This window comes from Centroberyx affinis, unplaced genomic scaffold (assembly GCF_046629955.1).
Source record: "Centroberyx affinis isolate AG114_WGS23_722 - 3 ecotype Tasmania unplaced genomic scaffold, CSIRO-AGI_Caff_v1 ptg004147l_1, whole genome shotgun sequence".
In the NCBI taxonomy this organism is placed as follows: domain Eukaryota; kingdom Metazoa; phylum Chordata; class Actinopteri; order Beryciformes; family Berycidae; genus Centroberyx; species Centroberyx affinis.
In genome coordinates, this window is record NW_027281914.1 from 40572 (window position 1) to 66827 (window position 26256).

General features: G+C 43.8%; 1 protein-coding gene across 2 annotated transcripts; it reads right to left on the reverse strand.

Annotated features, from left to right (window-relative positions):
• Positions 1-26: 26 nt before the first annotated feature.
• On the reverse strand, positions 27-15361 carry dcbld2 (discoidin, CUB and LCCL domain containing 2). Of its 2 annotated transcripts, none has more exons than XM_071542653.1 (15): positions 15038-15361; positions 13309-13533; positions 12108-12245; positions 9321-9372; positions 9168-9240; positions 7225-7358; positions 7010-7050; positions 6103-6318; positions 5379-5503; positions 4673-4823; positions 4395-4535; positions 4206-4299; positions 4071-4120; positions 2900-3034; positions 27-2314 (listed from the first exon to the last, which is right to left on the reverse strand). In XM_071542653.1, the coding sequence occupies exons 1-15, from the start codon at positions 15138-15140 to the stop codon at positions 1893-1895; spliced, it is 2100 nt and encodes a 699-aa protein (XP_071398754.1). In that variant the 5' UTR covers positions 15141-15361; the 3' UTR covers positions 27-1892. The 2 variants fall into 2 exon arrangements, with proteins under 2 accessions (XP_071398754.1, XP_071398755.1); XM_071542654.1 differs by having other exon boundaries at positions 4071-4113; positions 4202-4299.
• Positions 15362-26256: the final 10895 nt, after the last annotated feature.

Below are 26256 nucleotides of genomic sequence, written 5' to 3' on the forward strand. Positions count from 1 at the left end.
AAGCCATTTCTTTTTAGAAACTCTTTATTTCTCTATATACAGACAGTGAGAGTCACATAGACACAACCCCACTACAGTGACTAGAGAGCACCAAAGTCCTGCATCTAAATTGCCTTTTATCTAGAGCATAATCAAAGCATGAGACTGGTGACATCGCTCTGTGAACAACTCAACAATCCCCTAGGTGAGGTGGTTATTCTGTAAAAGGTATAGAGCAGCTTCTTCTACTTTACTCCTCCATCTGCACTCCTGCCACCAAGTCTTTGGTCAAGTCAGTACCACAGGTGGATCGGAGAGGAATACAGTCTACTGTGGCCTATTTGATTACCATTGGTGCTTTAGACAGTGAATGAACATGTCCTACAACTATAAGCCATATTATGACTAGTCAAAAACATTCAGTACACAGGACTGCAATACAGAAACGGCTTAACACACAGATACAGATGTTGATGCACACAGATACAAAGGTAAGGAGTTATACGGACACAAGTCACACTCGGATGCATTAGGACAGATAAAACACACATTTCCACACAAGACAATCACCATGGCACACAGAAGAACTCAAAAAGTTAAGGACAACCATACAAACACACAGGCAACTCTAACACCAGAGAAGTGTTTCTGTGAACTTATCACTTGTAATAGATTTACCCAAGTAGCTCTTTTCTCTGTACTTTATTTTCTAGGTCACTTGACCAACTAACTAGCTCTTAAAATACTGGGGTGCTTTTTTTCCTACAATAAGACTGACTCAATGTGAATTTGGCTAGACTCTTGCTCCACTGGCACAAATTGTGAAAGTTGGATGTGAATTAACATTGCATAAAAACAGAAAAGGCAACATTTGGTCTTCTCTTCCATAATAGAAAACACATTTTCTACTTTGGGCAGTTCCTTTAAATTGACCCTTTGGATTCTGCCTCTTCAAGTCAATATATGTACACATCTAAGAATCTGGCAGTGTGTTAATCAGATCAAGCAATCACAATGGCATGTTAAAGTTGTCACCAACAAGTGTGACACAAAGTAAGGTGTCAACGACAGTGTAACCATTACAACAGTGCAACCATAATTCTTTGATTTGTAATCAATGAGGCTAGTGGTGGGCAGATTAGCATTTTTTTTTTAATGCGAGTCTCTCCTTATCAGCAGGATGTCAAACAAAAAATAAATATCAGTAAATCATTCGAGAAGTTATTTTAACACAGGTTTGCAGTGATGGAATTACTAGAAATCTACAAAATTTTAAGTCATATTTTTAAACGGAGAAAAAACAAAAAGTACCATTGAAGATTTGAGAGTTTGTCTCGACAAGGAAGAATTTTTTGACCTTCATGAGGGACCCCTCTGTGACGCAAACATTTACATGGGGTGTAGGAGTAATTATGCAATTAATTCTTCAGTTAGACAACCCTCAAATTTGATGAGTATGTAATTCATCATTTAAGCTTCAGATGGACCCAGTTCAGTACGGAACAGAAACGATGAATAAATGGCAATCACAGTTTGACAAAACACAAAAACTACTTATCACAGAAAGGGGACCAAGTCTTTCTTATCAAATAGTAGTCAGCTCTTTCCTTTCCTCCATGCATCCCCTCCATCTTCATCTCTCACATCTGACACGTACACATTCATCTCTGTGGTTTCAGTGATAGGACTGTTATGGCACTACACAAGCACATTGTGGCCATGCAGAAACAGGTAGGCATACAGACATCTCCGGATGAAACTAAAGCTAAGGTAGTGTTCTTTCAAGACTCGAGCCCGGGGTCAGGGGGGTCACACACACCTCCTCCTCATTCATCAACCCTCTATCTTTGTCCTTTGGGTTGTGTGGGTAGTGAGGGACGGATTAAAGCCATGTGCACCAAACTCTCTGCTCTTCAGCCCTGTCCTGTTGGCTTCTGAGTGCTACTCTGAGGCACCTGATAGGTTAGCTCCTCAGTGGGCGTGGCCTGTCCAGTGGCACTCTTGGGTGTATCGTACGCCGACCTCCCTGACTGGCCGTTTTCTGTCCGTGTGAGCAGGGAGGCGGGCCCGCTGCCCATGAAACTAGGTACTGTGGTTGGCTGGTTCATGGAGGAGCCCCCCGATAGGTGGCAAGCCATGTCAATCACAATGGGTGTGGCGTATTCAGCTCCAGAGGCAGGCAGGGGTTCTGCGTATGCGTGGTATATGTCTGGTGAGATAGGGGCGTCGTACAGGTCAGGATCCGTGTATCCCGGGTCGGACACCTCCTCTGGTTTGAAGGTTGACCTTGCACCTAGTGATGTCACCACACCGCTCACCAGGGGCTGGGCGTACTCTTTAGACAGAGAGACGGAGAGCGTGAGAATACTTACCCAAGGGCAACTTGCAATTAATGGATTACCTTGTGTTCACACTGTGAGCAACATGATCAACAATTTATGAGTGTTGCGTATGCACAAATCGGGGTTTGATAGATGTGTGTGACACTTCTCACACACCCAGGCCTTAATCATGTTTGTTGCTTGAGTCTAAAAGCTGTCTAGTTTGCCCAAAAAGCGTCTCCCTATTTGCAATGAACGTTCACTAGGGGCTCATCAATTTTGTGTCCCAATTAGTTGCAACAAATTCAAGATGTTAAGCAATTGGACTGTCGATGTGTGGACTGTCAACAAGCTTGTCAGCTGAGAACTTTTTGCGGTTGTCCGTCATCAACAGCCAATCAGATTTGCGTGTAGAACAATGTAACATTATGATAAGCAATAAACACCATTGACTGTTAAAAACTTTGGAGCTGCATGACACCACTACATAGATATAATCAGAGCCTCTCGCACCACCCACAATCTGTCAGAATAGAGCGACCCACCAACAAGCTGGTCGCAGTGTGAACGTTGGTTTACTGTAATATTTCATGGTCTACCTGCAGGTTCAGCATGTAGTCTGGGTGTAGTACCTCTCCCTCTTAGCCGGCCCACCTCACTGCTGCTGTACCGAACTGAATCCTCCGTCTCCACCATTTTGGATGGCAGCAGCTGCTTCATGCTCTTCCACCAGTCTACAGCAGACGCACAGTGAGATGCAAACAGTGACACCAACAAACTCTCACTAAAAACCTACAGACCCATCAGCTTATCCTAGGGCAACATGTCCTGCAGAACTCTAACGCCGGGTTCAGACCGCAAGCGTAAGCGCCGCGAAGCGCCGCGAAGCGTCAATTCTCGCGCGAGCAGGAGCCTGGCTGTTCACACCAGACGCGCATTTCTCCGCGCCGGTCACCAAGCGATTCTGCTCTAAAGGAGGAGAAAACCCCATGGACACAGACTGTAGCTGCTGACATTGTGTTCCAACAGCCACCAAAGCTTCATCTGTTCACTGCTGTCCTCGTAGAAACACTGCTGACAGCTCACTGTACTTTTCCACATCAGGGATGAACTTTATATTTTCCATCTTCTTAATTTCCCCCTTTCTTCACAAACTCCCTCATATCAAAGCTGTCACGTTTATTTGTTTGTTTTCTCAGCAAGAGTCGTGACTTGTGATCAGGCAATAATTAGGAAAGCCTAGGGGACCTAGATATCTCTCTCTCCCCCTCTCTCTATCTCTTTAAATAATTACATATATAAATTAAGTAGCCTATAAATAAACAAACTTAAACATGTATCCTTGTTTACTTTTGTGGTAACTCAATAACAGACGCAATTTTCAAAAGACAAGTGATAATTCAAAACCAGATAGATCATCATCCTACAATGTGTTGCATTTAAAACTTGCATCAGTGCAGATGGATTCATCAACAACAACAGTGAAGACCCTGGTAAGTTGATCATTTAATATATTTGTGATTCTGTGGTGATATAATGGAGATATGACCATCTATAGTGTTTTCTATGGTGTTTTCCTGTGAAATGCGCGCCGCGGCTCGCGGAGAAAATAGACCAGACGCCGAAACTGGTGCTCCAGATCGTGAGCCGGTCGTGGAGCTCCACGGCGCGCCCGGTCTGAACGGTCAAATCGGTTAACATGGGCGCCGAAAGGAAACTGGCTCCGCTTCGCGGCGCTTACGCTTGCGGTCTGAACCCGGCGTAACATACCTGTGCGATCCCAGTGAGGCAGGTCATATGTTCCCTCAGAGCTCTTCTTCCTATAGAGAGGAAATAACAGCCATTAAGGGCAAAACTGAAGCCTTCACAAGGGAGTTTAATCATGATAGGAGACAAAGAACATACCTGTTCCTCCAGTGCCAGGCACAGACCACAGTCAGGATGAGAGCGGTCAGAGCCATGACCAACACTGGAACCAGCACTGCTGCCAGAGCCACATCTAAGAGCAAAAACACCACAGTAAACACTCAGTAACAAAAAAGAACCATAGAACAAAATGTAAACGTGCATTCTCATGATAAAACACTGACTCACCTTTGCTGGTGTGGGGAGGCATAGTGGTGTTCCTGATGTCTGGGGTGTGTGTGGTTCGGCCATACTGAGGTGGGGTGTACGGGACCACAGGAGGTGGGGGAGGCCGGGGGGGGCGAGGCGGCTGGAATATCCGCGGCCTCGCTGTCAGACATGACAAGAAGTGTGGAGAAAAAAAAAAATCACATCTCAAATCCTAATAAAGAATAGAAAATGCCGAATAGAGCAGGAACTCAAGATTGCCTTATTGTGAGATTAGCTGCTGATCCACGTTTGCTTACCTGTATGATAAACCTGGCAGCCGAGCAGCTCCAACTTGAGAGTGATTCTGTGGTGCCATCGGGTCGGATTTATCCTCACAAACCGGGCCTCGATCGGAGGGATGAAGTTATTCCTCACCTCATGTAGGTAGTTGGTGTTGCCTTGGAAAATCTACCATGAAATGGGAACAAACTCGGTTTATATTTGCCAAAACACAGAAGCTAGTGTAGGCCAGTTGTAGTAGTTCGGGAAGAGAAAACCAGCAGAAAAAAACATTGTATTCACCAGAGCAATTCCTGTTTCAGACTGTGAACAAATGCACTATGAGACATAAGCTGATTATTTTTCAGCCAGGCAAGCTAATAACTACTTTCCTCCACACAACAGACTGTAATAATCCCAGTAGAGAGCAGCTTGTAGGCGGCAGCTCCAGCCTAACAACCCAGCCACTAAATCCATATCCATTCATTATTAATGCCCAAGTGTCCTGGCTTGTCCACCACAGCACTTAACTCAAACCACCGCCATCTGACTGCTCCCATTTCCTGCCATAAACATCCCTTCGTCAATACCAGTTACTATGGAAACAATCCAAGAATCAGTCCCCCCAGTCCTCTAAAGTGACATTTTTGTCCATTTGCACTAATTTGAAAGAAAAAAGCACATGAAAGCGAATGACGTAATTGTTGAGTAAGCAGGGGATATTGATTCGGATGCTTGTATCACCTTGTCTTGTGTAGAATCCACTTCCCGGTAAGTAAACCACTGCTGCCCATCGTTACTGTAGAAGACCCGATATGCTGACACATAGAACTGGTACTCTCTCACAGTAGAACCTGTGGTGGTGATGCCTGGAGGGATGGACAGCAGAGAAGGAAGATGATGTACAGTTGACATTCATTGTAAACTCAAACATTTCTCATAAGTATAGTAAAACTTGAGGGTGACATTTTGCCGGTCCTTAAAAAAAGGAAAGTCTTAGTATTATTATTATTTAGATAAAGATAGTATAATTATTATTATTTAGATAAAGATAGTGATTAGTGAATAAATGTACACTACCAGTCAAAAGTTTGGACACACCAAATTTTCTTATTTTTACTGTTTTCTACAATTTAGAATAATAGAAAAGACATCAAAACTATGAAATAACACAAACGGAATTATGCAGTGGCCAAAAAAAAGTGTTAAACAAATCAAAACTGTCTTTGGAAAGAAATTCATATATAGGATCAACTTGACTATTTATATTGGTCTAATAAACAAATTTCAAGCATTTAAGCATAAGCCTTTAGATCAAAATGGCTTTAAGATAATGAAAAACATAGTACATTAATTCAGGTGTGTCCAAGCTTTTGACTCTGAGCAGATAATAATACCAATGCGTGTGTATGTGTGTTTTTGTATGTACTGCATGTGTGTGTGTGTGTGTGTGTGTGTAGCTGTGTACCTGTGATTCTCTTCTCCCTCTTCAGGTCTACCTGCAGCCATTGCTGCTGGTCGCCCTGAGCTGATGCCCAGGGCAGCCCCGCCTTTTTAAGGCGTGCCCCAGACGGCGCCCACACACTGTGCTGACCAATGATGTTGTTCCACTCCCACACAGAGGAAGCAGAGAGCTGAGCATCTGCGACGCCACCAGACTCTAACCCCAGTGTTCCATAGCAACCTGCGAGCACAGAGAGGCCATTAACATCAAACTATTACCATCCTTAAAAAACAAGAGGCGCTTGAGCTGCCTAATGTCCCGCCATAATCACCATGATATATTAAACATAAACAGTTATACTAATGAGGTCATTAATTAAGATAATTAATGCACTAATTAGCAAATATTTCTATGTCGACATATTTGTCTCGTAGCACATGGGTGGTAATAGCTTTTTCTGAACTGTTTACACACTATTTCAGACTATACCTCATTTTTGTCTAAACATAAAACACAAAAGAAAAAAAAAAACCCACAAAATGCTCTACCCTATGGCTCTACCCCACAAATCTCTTGCAAAAGGAAACACTGTATTCAAAACAATGTTATCTCTTCTCTCTTCTGAATGTTGTGTGGAAATGGATCCCTGGACGCTCCTCCTCTTAGCCTCACCCCCCTCTCACTCTACATCTCTGCAATGATGCAAGTGAAAAGCAGCATATGTGCGTGGGCCTTTGCAGAATTGGTTTATGGGTCTGGTACATGAGTGTCAGGTTTTTGTCATTGTATCAGATGACATCAGAGTTTGCCGAAAAACCCTGTAAGTTTTGTACTTCATGAAAATTACAGATGCCTTTGGCAATATTTACAATTACAGGACTTTCCCCAGGAAAGCTATTTCAGCTCGAATAACACTTAAGTCAAGTCTCACCATTGGTCTTGAAAGTGAAGAGGCTGTTTGACAAAGTTCCTCTGAGGAGAGAAGGGAAGCACAGGAGGGATTAGCGGCTTAAACCTACATACTAAAACCATCAAACACAGAGGAGGATGAAACAGAAGGACTAAAACAAAAAGGAAAGAGTGATCCAAAGTGAAGGGAGAACAGAGCGTGGAAGGCTAACTAAGGTTAGTGCCTGAGGCTCTTACCCAGTGGAAGTGACATTGTTAGCCAGCGTGCCCTCATAGTGTGGGATGCCCTTGCTGCTGACCACACTGATCCTGCCTCCCACGGCGTTGGACACCACACCCGCATGGATGGCAGCCATACACAGAGGAGACGACTGGAGGAGGAAAGGGAAGGCGGAGAGAGACGACAACAGGGTTATGCACTTCTCTACTCCGTTAATTAGAGATAGGTTTACAGATGCTTTGTTTAACACAAAACTGGGACTGTTTCTAGGCCAGATATGCAAGACAGAGCGAGCGGGCAGGACCATTTCACAGTGTGATCACAGACAGCGAGCTCTTAACCTTCAGACTGTGGCAGATAAAGGCCGATGAGTCAGCATGATGTCACCTCCCTGCAGGGAGAATACTGAGTGGCATCGGTAATGATTCACTGTGGGCTGCATTCCAATCCAAACCCTGCTGCCCTATCACTGAGAAATGGACAAAGCCTGGTTCCATTCCGGCCGCTAGCTCCTTCCCATGAACAGCTGGTTGAGGGAAGTGGGATTGGTTTTACTGGAAAAGGCCCACACTGGGATTCACAGCTGACAAGATTGTGGGAAACCTTTGGCGACCCATGCAGTGACAAGCATACATACACACATGCATGTATTCCCACACATGCACGGCAGTCAAAGCTGCCACAAGCAATCAACGCTTACCCCGGTGACTCTTAAACTTCCCAAAAACACACACCACATCCGAACGAGCACCATACCAAACCACTAACACAAACATAAAGCACAGCTCCAAACCACCGCACCCTGCCTCTAACACAGGAAACCACACTCACACACACATCTGCATGCATGCACACACACACATACACACACATACAGACATATGATAAGTGGGATGTGGGAATATATAAACCACTACAAGGGATCAGAGTAAGAAAAGCCTGACTGAGACAGAATAAAAAAGGACAAAGCGAGCTGCAGGGTCTGGGTGCGGTACACTGACCCCTGTGTGATATTGGCTAATGCGTACAAACTGTATCATTCTTCTACAGTCACCATCAGATTATAGTCTGGTGAGGAACAAGGTGGAGATGTTTGTTGTTTTTGGAATTTCATAACTAATTCCATCATGGACAGACACTCTCACACCCAAACATACTAGCATGAATGTGTGGCATACACACACACACGCATGCAAAAACACACAGGCATGCACAAGCAAAGGTTTTCTTCTCAGTCACACTCACTAGCTTTCTGTCTCCCTCTCTCAAACACACTCACACACGCATGCTCCACACAGCTCTGCTCAGCACCCTCTTGCAGCTGGACTGGATTAGAGGACTATTTTTTCGGCCAAACAATTATCTCACCTCCCCCACACCTCCTGACCCTGCCCCTCCTCTGTTCCTATGGGGCACCTCTCCCCCGAAACCCCCCCCCCCCACCCCACCCCACCCCACCCCTCCTCCCAACAGCCACCCCACACCCACCCCTCCCTCCCTCCCTAGACTCCGAGTTCTGAGCATGAGGTCATCAGCCAGAGACTCGGCGCCCATGACCTCACGCGCAGTGGGGGCGCTGTGAGGTCATCAGTCCGGGACTCGCATACCATGGAGAGAGGCCCTGTTTACACAGAGCTTAATGAGATTGAGGGAGAGCGAAGAGAGACAGAGGCCCACGCTGAATAAGATGGACAGATACTCAGACTTGCAGCACGGTAAAGGAAGGGGAAAAAACACATAGATACCTGGGCAAGGCCATAAAAACACAAGTAAATACTGATGGACAGACGGTTCCTGTGGGGTGAAAGTGGGTTTGATGAGCAAAAAGGAGGAGGTGTATTCAGCACCATGATTCACCTGGGAATTTGAGGCTCAAGACAATGACTACCACAAGCAGACATATGAACCATGCACACACCAACGCATGCATGCACTCCCACACACACTCATATGTACTCACTTCTCTATAGCCATTGGGTATGGTTCCAGAAATCTCCTCGAAAGATGTCAAGCAGCCCGCTGGACAGTATTTGCTAGAAAAGAGAGAGATGCATTAAATGTCGTGCTGCTCAGTCCGCTACACAACTACTCACACACTGCACAAACTATTTACCTGAACTCTGCCTCTGTGAAATCAGTTCCTTTGTCTAGGCAGGTGATGAGATCTGCAAAGGCAAACAAAGATCATGTTAGCGCTGTTTTCTTTGCACCTCTCCTCTCCCTCACTGTCTCTCTTTCTGTTTTTCTTTGGCCATTTATCTTTGTGATTTGTTCGTAGACAACACCCATCTGCCTTTCCAGATTATCATTCATAACAATGAACAGCAGTGTATGTTCAGAAAAACTGACCACCATGGTAAAGTGTGTCATCAAGATTGGCCGGAACATATTGCCACACTGTAATTTTACAAGTGGCCTGATAGGAAAGTAACTCCCCACACAGTCTCCCACACAGTCTCCCACACATCAGAGTCTCCCCGCACAGACAATGTGGGCGGGGGGGTTGGTGCTTTCTAATGAGATGAGTGCTTTGGTGATGAGGCACACCGTATATGGACAACAGGATGATGTGGGCTGCTGGAAATTCTATGGAAAATCTGTGGTGGTGGTCATTCTTGGTGAGTCTTGACCACATTATCAGAAAACCCATTCAGTCGGCGAGTCAACCAGTGAGTCAAACTGACGAATACCCCCAGCGACCGCAAGTCGCCATGGCGATGGCATTGATTTACTTAGCTGTGCAAACTGTCAACCCACGCTCATCTGCATGCTCAAATACAAGACAAGAAAAAACACACGCACACACACACACACACTTCTATATCCTAGCGGGGGAAAAAACACACAGATGATCCCATTGATTGCCTTGTTATGTTTGCCTTGTGATTCAATCAAACTGAGATGGCCACTTAGACAGAATATTGCTTTCTTGTACAGACATGTTCCTGCCTTCTTCTTTGTCTGGCTTAAATAACACATTTAACCTAAGCCACTGAAAAGACTCCCGCATGACAAAGCCTAACAGCCCAAAACAACAATCACAGTAGTCGCAGTACTTACCAACGAACAACAATGAAGGGAAGTTTAGAACTACTGTATGGGAGGAAATCCTTGATATCCATTTATTATTACGATCTACAAACCGATACTAGATGCTTGCAACTCTTTTCTCACATGAGGAAACATTAAATGATTTAAATCACTTGTCTTGTTCAGTAATATGATATCTTATCAGAGAAGGGATGGCAGCTTCTCACAGGAGGTGGTTTATAAAACCACATTACCACATTAGAACATTATCACTCCATTTCTCTCAATTTCGATCTCTTCCTCTTGCCTGCCTTTCCCAGTCTCATCTAGCATTCTGCTGTCTCTGACTCTCCTCTCACTTCCCGAAATATCTATCGTCGTTCTCCTCTATCATCGTACCATCGCTCCTCTCCCACCCTGCATGTCTTATCCCTCTTCATTCTGTCTGGTATTCCTTCGCTTACCGCACTCCACAGAGGCCCTGTCATATCGACAAACCACAACGCCAATCAGCATATTTGGAGCTGTGTTCACATGTCACACATAGACACACCGACGCATGTACGCACACACACACGCCCCTCTGTGAGTTATTCATCACGGGGCTTTAGAGCACAATCTGACAAAACCCAGACACAGGGACGTTCATTGGTGAACAGGGAGCAAGAAAGCTTCTGAACAGCCACATACACATCCTGTGGTTCTTACGCCTCAGCTGTCTGTTGTCTCATTTATCTGCAACACACACAGTCTGGATATGATTTCAGTCTATGATACCCACTAGCATGATGACCCTGTGCACTGCTGTCGGAATTCCAGACATTTGGCCGTTCAGGATGTACCACTCGCAGCAGAGCACCTCCTTATCTGTCCTGTGTGTTTGTGTGTGTATGTGTGTTTAAGCACACACACTCAATGGTAAGCAAACACCACGTCGTAAATGCTCCCCCTCTTTCCATTTGGCCTCTAGGACCACAGACACTAAACTACAGACCTGGTCCTCCACTAAACTCTCTAATGTTTATTCTTTCTTTTTAGGCACTGCAGACACTAGGTTACAGTATAATGGAGGAAAGGGGAGATGTTCATCATTTTCTGCCCGTTCATCCATAATACCCACTCATGGACAGAACTACTCACAATACCATATCAAACATAAGCACAAACACACACACAGACTTCAACTAACTCTCACTTACTGAATCTCCATTACTGAATATGAGCACAGGGCGGAGACAGAGAAATATAACGTCACTGTCAGCTGAAAGTCTTCTAAATCTTCTAATTTTCACGTTTAACTTTAATTGAAGGATTACATCCTCCTCTATGGGTGGAGAAAGTTCTACAACCCTTGGGTTTATGAAACCTTTTCACAACCAATTAGATTAACTCAAAACATGCATGGTCGTCAAGCTAAAAACAAGCCTTTTTCTTTTAGTTCCTGAAACATTTTGGAGATGCAAGGTTTTCACACGGCAACAACGATAAGTCACCACCAAGACTTGGACAAACCCAACACACAGCCTGACCTGTGATACAAATCAAGCCAGGACAATACCGTTAGTTCAGTACAGTTAAAACTAAGGAGGTGGTGTGGACTGAAGCAGCTATAATGAGACTCACATGAGACTTTGGCTGGATCGATGCTTTTCACACACACACACACACATAGACACAGTCGTCACGGCAACCCCCACACCCAGGGCCAAAACAGAAATATAACCGAGCTTGACCTTGAGATGACTTCAACAAAATATCAATCCAGTGTGCGATAGCGAGCATGACTGGCCCCCGAGGGCCCGGACGTACGAGCAGCAGCAGGGCGATGACACCCAAACACAGACAGAATAGTGAGACCTGAGCCTGGTACCTGTGTGTTCTGTGGTGGAGTAGGACATGTAGAACCCACGTCCAGTGTGGTGGGTCCCACTCATGAACTGGACGGTCACCTGGTTCCCAGTGGACTCTATGGGCTCTTTCACCTTCAGACCCAAACCGCAGTACTTCACTGTTCCACAGCGTAAGGAGCCAGAGTCACAGGACAAGACACAGGAGACACAGGGGGAAGAGGTTCTGCTTAGTTACATAACTCCATTTAATTTAGTTTAATATATAGCACATAGAGATTTACGGTAAAGGATGCATTACGTAAGAAAATACTGCAGAGAGTAGCCTCGTCTGATGGTTATTGGATATCTGTGACTAACTAGGCTATACATCACAAGAGCCTACATGTCTTTGGGTGTTTATACAAAATTGGTCTCCGTGAGCCTCTCATGCTTCAAAATATACTCTGGGATAGGGTGTCACAGCCAAAACGAGCATGACAACACTCGTCTATCATAAATAAACTGCTTGTGCAAATTTCTTCATAAATTTAAGTGGCGTCAACAGATGCTCACAGCCCCATTTTTAAGGAAGCAAACATTCCCCAGTTGCTAGTAAGACACTGGATCCCTGAGTCTAGCTTTAAACCGAAGGTATTTAAAGGAATAGTTCACCCCAAAATGAAAATTCAGTCATTATCTATTCATCCCCATATCAGTTGAAACATCTAAGTTCGTAGGACCACCAAACACACACTGACTTAGCCACTGCCATTGTTGTTTTGTTTTATTCTGTATGTATTAGCCTACTCCTTTGTCTCTGTTGTTTTGCTATTATTCTGTCTTTGCTCTTTTGTCTCTGTGAAGCACTTTGTAACTCCTGTTTTAAAAGACGATATATAAATAAAGCCTTACTACTTACTTAGCCCTTTGCCTTCTCCCACACTAATGAAGTTAATGGGGCCATATTTTACAACTAAAAGAAAAACAACTGAATATAAAATTTCTCCAAACAGCTCATGCAGCATTAATCTAAGCGTTTCGTAGCCAAACAATCTTACTGTGGGTCCAAACGTCCAATATTTCTTTCATTATCGCCTATATTTTCCTCATTGGAGTGTGCACCCTAAGCAGAAGACTGCTTGTCACTCCAGGACACATGAATTATAATAACTAAATGAATAAGTGATTTAATAACTGAATTTTCATTTTGGGTCCCATCCGCATCCTATATGTCTCTCTCACCGATCTCGCTCCGCTGAGGTCCGATGCCATTGTAGAGGCGGAGGTAGTTGACCTGGCAGTTGCTGTCCTCTATGTCCAGCTCAGCGAAGCGGAAGTGGATCCTGCTGCCCTGGGGCACACTGATCTCCCACTCACACACTGTGTGGTTGGGGTACGTGCCCGGGTATCCCAGAGAGGACAGAGTCCCACTGCTGGGGCCAAGCACACTGGGGCCACAGCCATCACCTGGAGGACAATGCACACATAAATAAACACACAACTGAGGGTTAGGCTTTGATAAAAGGATGCCTTCACAGCCATTACACAGAGATGTATGTGTGGTGTGTGTGTGTGTATTGATACCGATAGACACAACCTCTATGCCCAGTAAGACATGCTGATTGATGTTTGAAAGGGTTAAGCCCAAAGTGAGGATTTTGTTGATTTAGCTAATTTAGAGTGAGGACCTACAAAACAAATCCAATCCCAATGACTTTACTTGTTTATAATTTAACCATGTGACTTAGAGAGCCCTTACACTGGCAATCAGTATATGTAATTCAAATGTCTCTGAAAATGTGATTTTATGATTTGTATAAGTGGTAAACTGTATGAAAGCAGAGAAATTGTCTAGTGGTGCTCTGGACCCAGCCACAGAGATAACACTGAACAGTCATGCTTCATGGTGCTAAGTGGATCATTGGTCGGTCTGGTGTTACATAACAGCCTCTCCATGGATGTTATCCAGATGAACTGGACAAAAACAAAGCTGCTTCCCTCTCCCTGACTCACAACTGTTACTGAACAACTGCATGGCATTCAGCAGCAGCTGATATTTCCTTTCAAAAGTCAAACCTGAAAAAGTACAGTTTCTGTAGCAACAAACCAAATGGAGTATTGACTGATTAGAAATTCATCCTATCACCATATCTTCAGACTTACTGAGGGTGAAAGTGAAAATGTTGCACGTTTTACTTTTTATGTGAAATAAAATTCACTTGAAATTTGGGATTATCACAAACCGTGTCCACGTGTTTACAGTCATGCCCCCTACTGCAACCCCCACCCCCAATTCTCTTTGACAACCTGAGGTTGCCTAATTCGTTATTAAAACTTCTAAAATATGTCTTTGGGTTCAATATGATGTAACGAAAACGGTCACTTGTCAAACTTATCAAGATCACAGAAAGTATAGAATTATTTTTACGATAATTTCCGTTTTGGGATAACTGGAACGAGCAACAGAGTCACATTAGCCCCAAAACGTGCTGTTGTCTTATCGAGAGAACGGTACGCCAAACTCCATTCAAAAGTCTGGCAATTTAATGTTGCCTTGCTTATCTGCAAACGTACATACCTCATACAACGTGACTTAAGACCTTTAACAAATCATTAAGAGACAGTGGTTAATTCGGTAAACAAGTGACCAACCAAGCAGCAAATAATTCAATACAATAGTTCAACTTTTAGAACCGGTTCGCCTGTGATTACCAAAGCCTTCTTCCACCAAAACACACCATGGTGGGCGGCAGCGAACAGTGTGAACCAATTCTGAAAGATGAACGGCACGTATCAGGGCTACACAGCCATGTAAGGTAGGCTTGTTTAACTTTGGCGCACAATAACAATGCACCGTGCGTAATCCCCAAACTCAAGAACTTAACACTTTAGCGACCGTGGCCGTGCGTCACCACGGTAAACAAGCGGCTCCGGTTGTGGGGAAGTGTCACGGCTGCTGAGTGGCACCAACCTTTCTGCGCTCGACTGCTTCCCGTGGTGAGAATGATGAGAATCGACAGGACGAGAACCCCGGCCCCTGTCGGTCCCCTGCCCACCATTACCGCTCTGCCCATAGCAGTCTGCAGTCTGAATGCATAATGCTCGCTTCGGGGCCGGCTGCACCGCTTCAACCTGTATCAAGAAATAAAGTCAGCGTCGACTCCTCTCGAGACCTATAGTAGTTTGTGTGTGGTTTCCTTCTGTGATTGTCTTTTTTGCCTCTCCCTAGTCGTTTAACAATCCCGTGGTTAGCTCCGCTCTCACTATCGAGGCAACTGTAGCCGCTGCTACACACACTCACACACATACACACACATCCAATCTGTGGAACGACTTCCTCCACTTCCGCTCCTCCTCCCACTCTGCAACTGGAATCCCCGAGTCCCCCAAGTGGTCTGATAGAAATGATCCTGGATTACCAAGCGTTCACACAGCGAGACTCTCCTCTCAGCCAAATTGTATTTTAAAACTGGGCTTGTCAAGGACTCCAATACACTTTAAACTACAGACATTTGATGAAGATTTTGTCCCAGGAACCCCCAGCTAGGAAGATTTTTTGTTCTCTCTCTCTCTCTGCTGTAAATGGGGACATAACAGTGGGGAGAGGGAACCCTGTGATCAAAATAGTCATTTGTATGCATTTTCTCATTGTGCTAACTTCTAGTGAATGACATAACAACATAAACCTCATTTTGCTGGACAACCACTGGAACCCCCACAAGGACTCCTGTGGGTATCAGTTTGAGAACCACTTACTAATACAGTATAAAGAACACAATGGGCTGACGGAGACTGACGCCAAGACCAGCAGGGGAATACGTACCCGCCCAATATTATTCCTCTACCCTAGTATTTTGTCATTTCTCCAGTGAGCCTCTGTCTGTACATCCAAATCTGGCACCTGATCAAGAGGATTCCCCTTTTCCCCCCTAGAGCAAGAGAATCTAGGCTACTAGCTCAAGAAGAAGAAGGCAGAATACTGAGTTATTGGCACTTTAAAATGAGACTGTACACAAAGAGGTTGATAGGCTAATGGCTTATTATGTAATGTAATGACTGGGTGGTACACATCATGGGTCAAGGCTTCAGCTGCTGAACAACTCAGAATAGCCAGCCGTACATTAATGTAAAGAGACTTAACAAATATCTTACACTTATTATTGTTCAAAAATACACCCGTGCCTTGGCAAAGAGGGAGGAACAGGACAGCTTAGATGTGATGCAACTGTCAGAGTAACCAATAGTAACCTGTGGCAACAAACAGTGTTTTAGCCTTTAGCCTGTGAGTAATGCGTCTGATGATTCAGAGTTTTATGCTGGATGGATGGGTCAGGGAATGTGTGTGTGTGTGTGCGTGTGTGTGTGTGTGTGTGTGTGTGTGCATGTGTGTGTGTGTGTGTGTGCATGTGTGTGTGTGTGTTGGAATGGCTTGTGCTCATTTTTGAGACAGACCATCCATTTGACACAGCCTTCTTAGATAAAATTACCTTGACCTAGGTTATATTAGTAAGATAATGCTCCTGATATTTGACAGCTTTGGACATGTTCACAAACCGGCTGTTATGGCCTTACTGACTGCAAGTCCAACTAAAAACAGCCAAACAACTACTGGGCTCAGTCTCTGCAGTAACAGTTGTGGTGGAGACAACGACGATGCTTTCTGTATCCTTAAATGTTCTTCAGTCTTGTTAAACCTCTGCAAACCTGGAATTTACTGAATTCAAATAATGCATTTAAAATATTGCTTGTCATGTGAAAACGTATGTCCAAAATATAAACTTTTTAGGAACTAAGACAAAAACAGGCTTGTTTTATAGCTTCACCATCATGCATTTTTCTAATTTCCAAAGGGTTTTGAAAGTCTTTCTTAAGCGCCAAGAGCCATATAATTTATTCAACTCATAGAGCAGCATGTAATCCTTCAACTGAAGTTACAACATGAAAATCAGCAAAGTTGGAGTTACATGGTCTTCACATGATAACAAAATGCAATTCCTGTATGATAATTTCTTCATTTTGCATTGCAGCAATTCATAATAAATGAAAAAAAAGACTGACATGGACTGATTGCAATGCAGGACTGAATTTATTTTTTTCAGAGGGAATTTCAGTCCTTATCTGTTTCCTCGGCTGCGCAGCAGCAGCTACAGACTGTTTTAAACAGCTGGCGGAAGAAATGTCGGACTCTCTTCTTCTTGGTCTTTTTTACCTCTGAAAAGTAAAAGAGCAAAGTCTATACCTCAGTTCATCTTGGTGGAAGTATTAGCTACAGTGTAAACGGACCTGATGAAGAACTCCCACCTGATGTGGTGTCAGAGGATTGTTGCACCTCCTGCTTCTCCTCAGTGCCAACCAGGCTGCTGCTCAAGCCTTCCTGGACTGCAGTAATGGCATTAGGGAGGGTCAGAGGAACCGGAGGAGCTTCAGTAGGGAGGCTCAGAAGAACCACAGGAGCTTCAGTAGAGAGGCTCGGAGGAACCAGAGGAGCTTCAGTAGGGAGGGTCAGAGGAACCAGAGGAGCTTCAGTAGGGAGGGTCAGAGGAACCAGAGGAGCTTCAGTAGGGAGGGTCAGAGGAACCAGAGGAGCTTCAGTTGGGAGGCTCAGAGGAACCACGGGACCTTCAGTAGGGAGGGTCAGAGGAACCAGGGGAGCTTCAGTTGGGAGGCTCAGAGGAACTGGAGGAGCTTCAGTAGGGAGCGTCAGAGGAACCACAGGACCTTCAGTAGGAAGGCTCAGAGGAACCACAGGAGCTTCAGTAGGGAGGCTCAGAGGAACCAGGGGAGCTTCAGTACGGAGGCTCAGAGGAACCACAGGAGCTTCAGTAGGGAGGGTCAGAGGAACCAGGGGAGCTTCAGTAGCGAGGCTCAGAGGAACCACAGGACCTTCAGTAGGCAGGCTCAGAGGAACCACAGGAATTTCAGTAGGGAGGCTCAGAGGAACCACAGGAGCTTCAGTAGGGAGGCTCAGAAAAACCAGAGGAGCCTCAGTAGGGAGTGTCAGAAGAACCATAGGAGCTTCAGTAGGGAGGGTCAGAGGAACCACAGGAGTTTCAGTAGGGAGGCTCTGAGGAACCAGAGGAGCTTCAGTAGGGAGGCTCAGACGAACCAGAGGAGCTTCAGTAGGGAGCGTCAGAGGAACCAGAGGAGCTTCAGTTGGGAGGCTCAGAGGAACCAGAGGAGCTTCAGTAGGAACCGTCAGAGGAACCACATGAGCTTCAGTAGGGAGCATCAGAGGAACTAGAGGAGCTTCAGCTGGTAGGCTCAGAGGAACCACAGGACCTTCAGCAGGGAGGCTCAGAGGAACCACAGGACCTTCAGTAGGGAGGGTCAGAGGAACCAGAGGAGCTTCAGTTGGGAGGCTCAGAGGAACCACAGGACCCTGGACACTCTCTCATTGTCTACATGGCAGCTTCTAATGCTATGGTATATTAGTCTCGCTTTAATTCCTGTTGACCGACACGTTGCCTTGTTCACAACCTTTAGGGCCAAGCGTCCTTTTATAATTTATTAACCGTTTACACTGTAGGCCTATAGTAAAAATAAACTAGGACTGCAGGCAGTCATGGACGGGGCCAGCCAGATGTAGTAACAACGAAAGTAACAACAAAGAACGCATGTTTATTCTGCAGCACCCATGATAAGATCTGTCCATCCATGCAAAGGCAGATTTCAAAGTGGTGTCAAATATTCAGTTTTCAAGATAAAATTCTGAGACTTAGTGTACGTTATCTAGACAACATAGAGATCTCTGTAATTTATTTTATATTTCATTTTATTTAATGAGCATATTTTGGCTGTAGTTGACTGGCTGAGACTGATACCAGCCAATGACGTAGCATACGTGCGGCAAGAGGTTAATTGAACCAGGTGTGCGACAAAGGAAAGAGACGCCGCAGAGAAACAGTTTTTCAACCGCACGCTCCTAAGTTTGTTGATTATCTTTATGACTGTTTGTTGTTTTGATCCTTACGGAAGCCGAGAACGGCCTTGCTTACAATTATTTTTTTTAATGCCGTTATCTCGAGATCACGAGTTAATTATCTCGTTATCTCGAGAAAACGAGCTTTGTTATCTCGAGATAACGAGATAATCAACCCGTTATCACGAGAAAACAAAATGTTGTTTCCTTCTATTACTTATAATGTTTATCAGAGAGCAGGAGTGCCATGCCAGCATGCATAGGGCATTTTGACAACTGTAGCAACTGATTTTTAAGCTGGAAATGTAACTGCAGCAAACAAAACTACACATTTATGCTTCCTGTTCAGTTATGAATCCTCCCCGACAGTCATGACAGTGATCTTGAAGGCTGAAATCAGGTGTGATCAAATGAACCAGACACTCTTTCGAGTTCTCCATATTATCCCGTGATCTCGAGAAAACAAAAGTCGTTTTCTCGTGATAAATTATTTCGTTATCTCGAGAAATCGACTTTTGTTTTCTCGAGATAACGAGCTTTGTTATCTCGAGATAACAAGATAATTAACTCGTGATCTCGACATAACGGCATTAAAAAAAATAATTGCAAGCACGGCCGTTCTCGGCTTCCGTAGGATCCTACTTTGAACTCGTGTGAATAATTTTCTTTAACCTATGTTAAGCTACTTTGATTTGAACTTGAGGTAAGGTCGCCATAGATATACACATTTACATAACATATTCAAACATTGGTAGTATGAGAATCTATGGGTGCCCTGTGCACAGCCGTGCTACTCATCCAGGGTGCAGCTAGAGCAGGAACAGTACAACATTCAAGATCAAAGTAATCCAGCGCACACCAGGATTGTTCAAATCGACTTTTTTAGTTTAATGCATATAAAATATTGGGGCGAACAATATTTTATATGAATTAAACTAAAAAAGTCGATTTGAACAATCCTGGTGTGCGCTGGATTACTTTGATCTTGAATATTCGAACATTCATTCACCTCATCTGTACAACGAGACCTACAAGCAAATTCATCTCACGGCAAGAAGATAACCTAAATGTGCGTGTTGGAAGTCTTGTATGGCGTCTGACTGGCTTCATTTGAAAAGAACATAGAAAGCCAGAACAATTGAAATTTTTGAAATTTTTGAATTTGAAATTTCTAGCGTTAATGTTTCCATGTAATTTCTCCACCATATTTCTCCAGTTACAGCAACCACTCTGCAACTCTGGCTTCACAGACTTCTAAGAAAAAGCTGTGATTCATTAAAAAGAATGATTAATGAATAATGCATAATGTGTACATAATAATAATAACTAATAATGTAACAACTTTTAGTTTTAACTGATTAATTAACCAAAGGTTGTATATTTGTATTCTAAGATAACAACATAGGCTATGGACACTCAAAGACACTTACAGTAATATCAAAGGCAAGCAAAACATAAAACAATATAAATTTAGGATCAGCCTACACAGTAGGGAGATTACTAGATTACTAGAAAGATCCAAAACTCAAAATAGCAACACAGCACAGCACAGCATAGACTGCTAAAAAATAGCATATAATACTTTCTGCCCCCTACAGATATTAGATGTATCATTCATTAATCTGAGACACAGGTTCAGGTTAACTGCCTTGCTTAAAGGCACAGTTTGTTCGACATCTTAGATAGAAGACCAGCATCCACCCAGTTGGCAGCTCAAACTGGGATACACCCATGCCAATGCTTGATAACAAACCAGTGACTCTCTGGCATCTGGTCAGCTTGTTTTATACCATGAACAGCCATTTCAAATGAACAGAACCTGATGTAAAATCCTCTGTAGAGTTTGAGTAGTGCTCTCATACTCTGGATTTAGCGCTTGTATCAGCAGCTGCTACCTGGTCAATCCTGCTTTCCTTCACTCTCTTGTTTGTGTGTGTGTGTGTGTGTGTGTGTGTGTGCGTGCGTGCGTGCGTGTGTGTGAGCAGAGTGCAGGCAGATGTTGTCCACTAGGGTGTAAGTGTAATGTCTGGTGAGGCAGCCAGATAGTTACTCATATTGGAGCTGTCCACTGTCAAATCCCCCTCCCTTCATTCTTTCTGTTTTTCTTTCTGTATCTATATTTTTCTCTGACATATTTGCACAAGGGGAATTCCAATAATGTATTCACGGCAGCAGGCTTATCAGTACGTCCTTACAGACTCCTCACAGAAGTCCCCTAAAAGTCCAAATAGATAATATGATACTTCAGACATGTTCCATCTTCTTTACACTTCATGAATATAATATTTACATGGGCATGAGTTTTTCCCAATACAAAGACATCATCTTTGTGTGAAAGTTTAAAAACCTTATTTGAGATAAAAGTCTTGTATCAAAGACTTAATATCCTAAGAATCAGCATACAGATACTGTACACACAATTAATATACACAACAGTAGCTTCTTGTTTTAGTGACATGCAACACTAAGGAGTTACAGTATGCATTTCTCAACCATATAATTCAGTTATGCTGGCAAAAGAGTTATCAGAAAATAGTTTTTTTTTTTTTATAGTTTTAACCTTAACCAACTGTCATCACAAAGCCTGTGATATACTGTTACAGTGAGGGCCCCTGCTGGAAAGTTGGATGTTTTGTGAGCAAGGTAGCTAAGACCCAAGCAGTGCTAAAACCAGAGTGTGCCACTCAGTGGACACAGAGAGCTATGACAAGTTGGCAACAGCTGGCCATTTTTGAAGTCCTGCAGTGAACTTTCTGTTTGGCAGCACTTGACTCAAGGACAGCTGTAATATCAATCTGAAACATCTCTCAGTGTCTCACATCATGAGTTATACCAAGTAGTGATGCGTTTATATCAGTCACATAAGCATATTTAGTTCAGGTACAGTTGTACCAGAAGTGAGTGCTACTCTTTATGCACAATAACCAACACCAGTTTGTTTGACTTTGGCTTAAACATACCCTTGCTTGCCACAGCTGTGCTATATAAAATATGCCAGTGGAAGTTTTCCTTCTATGCAAAACTTTTATTTCATGTGTGGTTACAGAGTTGAGTGTGGATTTGCTGGTGACAGATAGTTGAGTGTCAATGGGTCTCTCCTGACATTTCCTCAGCCAGACAAATTGAGGGTTTGGCGCAGCCATTTGGGCAAATAGACAGTGAGAGAGAAAGAAAGCTGTCCCTGCTGCTCAAAGTCTAGACAAGAACCAACACAGGAACCAATACAGGAACCAGCAGGTAGAACCAGGCTTCCCTCATACTTCAAACGGACAACCGTGATGGAACCCCAAGTTTACACCTCCACTCATGCTACAGAGAGAGCGTCTTTCATCAGCACACACTCTCAGCTCTGAGTTTGAACTGTCTGTCTTTTCTTTGATGAGGTCTCTGTGGAGGTAAATGGCTCTTTGATTGTGTCCAGACCATCTAGTCACCGGGCCACAAGCAGAATACAAGCAGTGTTGTTAATTAGTCATGGAGCAAATATAAATAATACACATCGATGATTCAAGGACAGATGATAGTGTTCAGACACGGCTCGTCTTCAGGTCTGTACTGTACATGGAAATGGACACGATTTGCCAAACATAACCTAGGACATAAACTGAAGTGCAGATGGTACAAGGTTATAAATGATACACATATCTCATTGTGGAATGAGAAATGAGTGGAATTTCCTGCAAACGTTTGAAGTCTCAGACACAGAGCTGTTCTTGACCAGTCAGCGCTGGAAGGTCAACAGGCACCGGGGAAAGCTGATTGGTATTCCGACGCACTGAGCTGCAAAGGGGAGATTGGACTTTGAAGAATTCAGCCAAGGTCCTGACAGTGACCAGAGGGTCAGGAGTGTCCAGGGTCACTCCAACCCGAGCGTGCTCTGAAAGCAGGACTCTCACTGCTTTTCACTGCACCATCATGATGAATCCTAATAAGCTGCCTCAAAGCTTTGCTGTATTTGACAACATGACTCACTGAGGTTACCTTTTCTCTACTGTGTCATATGGATATTTTCTGTTTTTCTTTTAATTCTTGGCAATGTTACAGGTCATATGTTGTATCCCATGGAGTTAAATTGGTGTACTAAATAATCTCTCCACCAGGAGTCAGTATAGCTTACAGACAAGTGGAAATCAGTCACTTGTTTTCCTTTTCTCTGGACTGTGTAAATCACTCTCCCCCCCTCACGGATTGAAAAACATTACACTAGCTTCCAGCTTTCTTACCCGAAGTGTGTTCCCAAATATGTGCAAAATGATCCGGAGTGAGACTGAAGGATGGAGGGGAAGACAAACAGATAAGCTGTCTCAGTTTGAGCTGCTTGTCCATTTTAAGACAGGAGCCACTATAGGTTCTGTCTGGTGATGTCATACTTAATGTTTCATTTCAATGGTCAGAATCAAGCCACGGTGACGATCGAACCCCCCAGACCAGCTAGCTGCACATACTCCGGCTCTGCCAAGCACAACCTCTTTAAGGATGCTGCTGAGAGACGCGGCATGGCCTTGGTGTGTGTGTGTGTGTGGGGGGGGGTTTGGCAGGCATGCTCACTGGGAAGCACTTGTGCTCAGCACATAGGTTGCACACAGGATGGAGGTAAAATGCCTTAAAATCAAATAGAAATAGCAAGTAGACCTTTGTGTTTATTTGGACATTCAGTTATTTTCTTGGGGCTCTTCCTTATCCTCCCTAATGTGACCAGGAAGAGCATGTAGACCTCCAGGATGATATTCTGTTGCAGTGTAGGACATACATGTTTCAACTAATAATCGATGTAGCTTTGGATATTCAGACAACAGATCCTGTGTGCGTATTTGAATGAACGATTGAATCAGTGAGCGTTTTCCATGCATGTACTTTTGTTTGTGTGCATGTGTCTCTGTGTATATATGAGTGCATGCAAGGTATGTATGCGTGTATGTGTGTGTGTGTGTGTGTCATCCTCCATCCATCATCACAGAAAGAGAGCGGAGGGTTTGGAGTAGAACAGTATGGTTGAAATATCCAGGGGGTTTCTGTGGTTGTGAGTGGTTTTAGGGGATGTGGCAGGACATGGGGTTAGCCAGCTACCGATTTGTTCCGTATATTTTTTGTTCCATAAATAAACATCTGTGCCTTGATGAGTCAGGATCAGTGAACCACCCATGGCCTTGTGGGAGATCGTGGCCGGTGGTCCACCGCCGTATGACCGTTAACCACAGTGTCTGTTCACACCACAGCACCCTCCACTGGGATGTTAGACACCCACACTCATACATACATAGAGACACACAATCACTTTATGGAGGACATACCAACAGCAGTAATCAGACACATCGCACAGACGGTTGTCTGTTATCTTGGAGCGTTTGCTGTAGTTGTAGATGGAACCTTGGGAAACAAGCTCTTTTTATCTGGGGACTGAATAATCAGCAGCAGATTCTCCAAATTAGGGGTGACTGTAAATGAGGGGTGTCATTTTGCCTCAACTAGGATCCCACATTCAGTGGGGAACACACAGAGATAAACAGCTGGACAAAGAGCCCATTCACATGCACATGCACACACACACACACACACACACACACACACACACACACACACACACACACAAAAGGAGAAATTACAGAATGAGAGATGATGTAGATGAATACAAACATGTTAAGATTCAAGAGCATCATTTCTTACTTTAGAATTCTAGATCATAGTAGCAGCACAGCCATTTATCTTGCTGCCAGGTTCCGTAGGTGTAAGACTGGAGAGACACTCACACTAAGAGAAAATCTTTGTTACTGTTCACATGAATGGCACACACATTTATTCCACTTTAGATTAGTGTCAGACCAGGGCTAAATCTTCATTTTTCTTTTCCACTTCTTCTATTCTCTCATCATTCACTAATCTCTGTCTCTCTGGCAGTGAGGGACATTTGCTCGACATACAGTATATCTACATAAATCGAGATGTTTATGTATTTATGTGTGAGCTCGACATGCATATTTTACTCTGGTTTATTTTGTATAAGAGTGTACGTTCAATGAATGTGTCAGTTAACCATCAACAATATACAGTTAAGAGGCAGTAGGTGAAGGTGAAGAGAGATTGGACCATCTCCCGCAGGTCTTCCAGGCCACACACATACAAACGCAGGTACGCACATTCATGCACTCATTTCCAATAGTGATTACTAATAGTTACTTGCCAGATGAGATGAATCCTACTGTGCAAAAGGTTGAAACATTTGTTGAAAGAAGCAATCTTGTGGGTTTATGTGGAATTTAGTTGTTACTGAATCAATAGATGCTCTTTCCTCTCTCTCTCTCTCTCTCTCTCTCTCTCTCTCTCTCTGTCTCTTTATCTCATTGCTTCTCTGATCTTTGATCGTCCTCCAATATTTATTGTCAGCTTAGCTCTCTAGACAGACTGTTTGATCGTCGAGGTTCCCTACACACAGTATTTGATGACACATAACTTACACACACTGGTCCCTTTCAGCAGAGGAATACCACAGTCATTACATGGGTGTTGTAGGAGTCACCAGAGGACACACACTAGTCTGTAACTCATATCTTCTCAATTTTAAGCCACAATATAAGATTAAATGACATGGATGTGGAGAATGAAAAAAAACAACCTGGTGGTCCTTTTCACACTTTGTTCCTTATATTTAACATTCTGCAGTAGCCTCTGTCCTCTGTGTATAACCAGTATTTGTGTTCAACCTTCAGCAGTTTCTACCATTAACTTTACCAGCAGATAAAAACATACAGAAGACATACAGAAGGTTTCCAAAGGAGCAGATTGGAGGACAAGTAACAGTTCCATCTATAATGTTAGTCATGCTCGGGGTGGGCATGTCCTGTTTGACCTCTGACCTCTTCTCTGGGAGAGTGTTTGCTCTGATTGGGAGAGGAATGTTACTCTTCTCTGTTTGCTCCTTCACTGTGTCAGTGATGCCACATCACACACATACACACCCATGCACGCATGCATGCATACATACACACACATAACTTTGCTCATCCGCTGTATATGTGCCCCCTGCCAATTACTAATGTGAAAATGTCACTCTTTTACTCATTACATGGAATTACATGGAGTGTATGTACACTTTATATGCATTTGTCATCTTGCCAATTGTGTACGTGTGTGTGTGTGTGTGTGTATGTGTGTGTCTGAGCCTCCTGTCTCTCTGTCTGTCTCTCTTTATCTGTGTGCCTGTACAATTTTGTATTTTAGGGTTGGGTGATGTTAAAGGGTAGCAATCAAAAAAATGTTAATTACCGTGCATATCT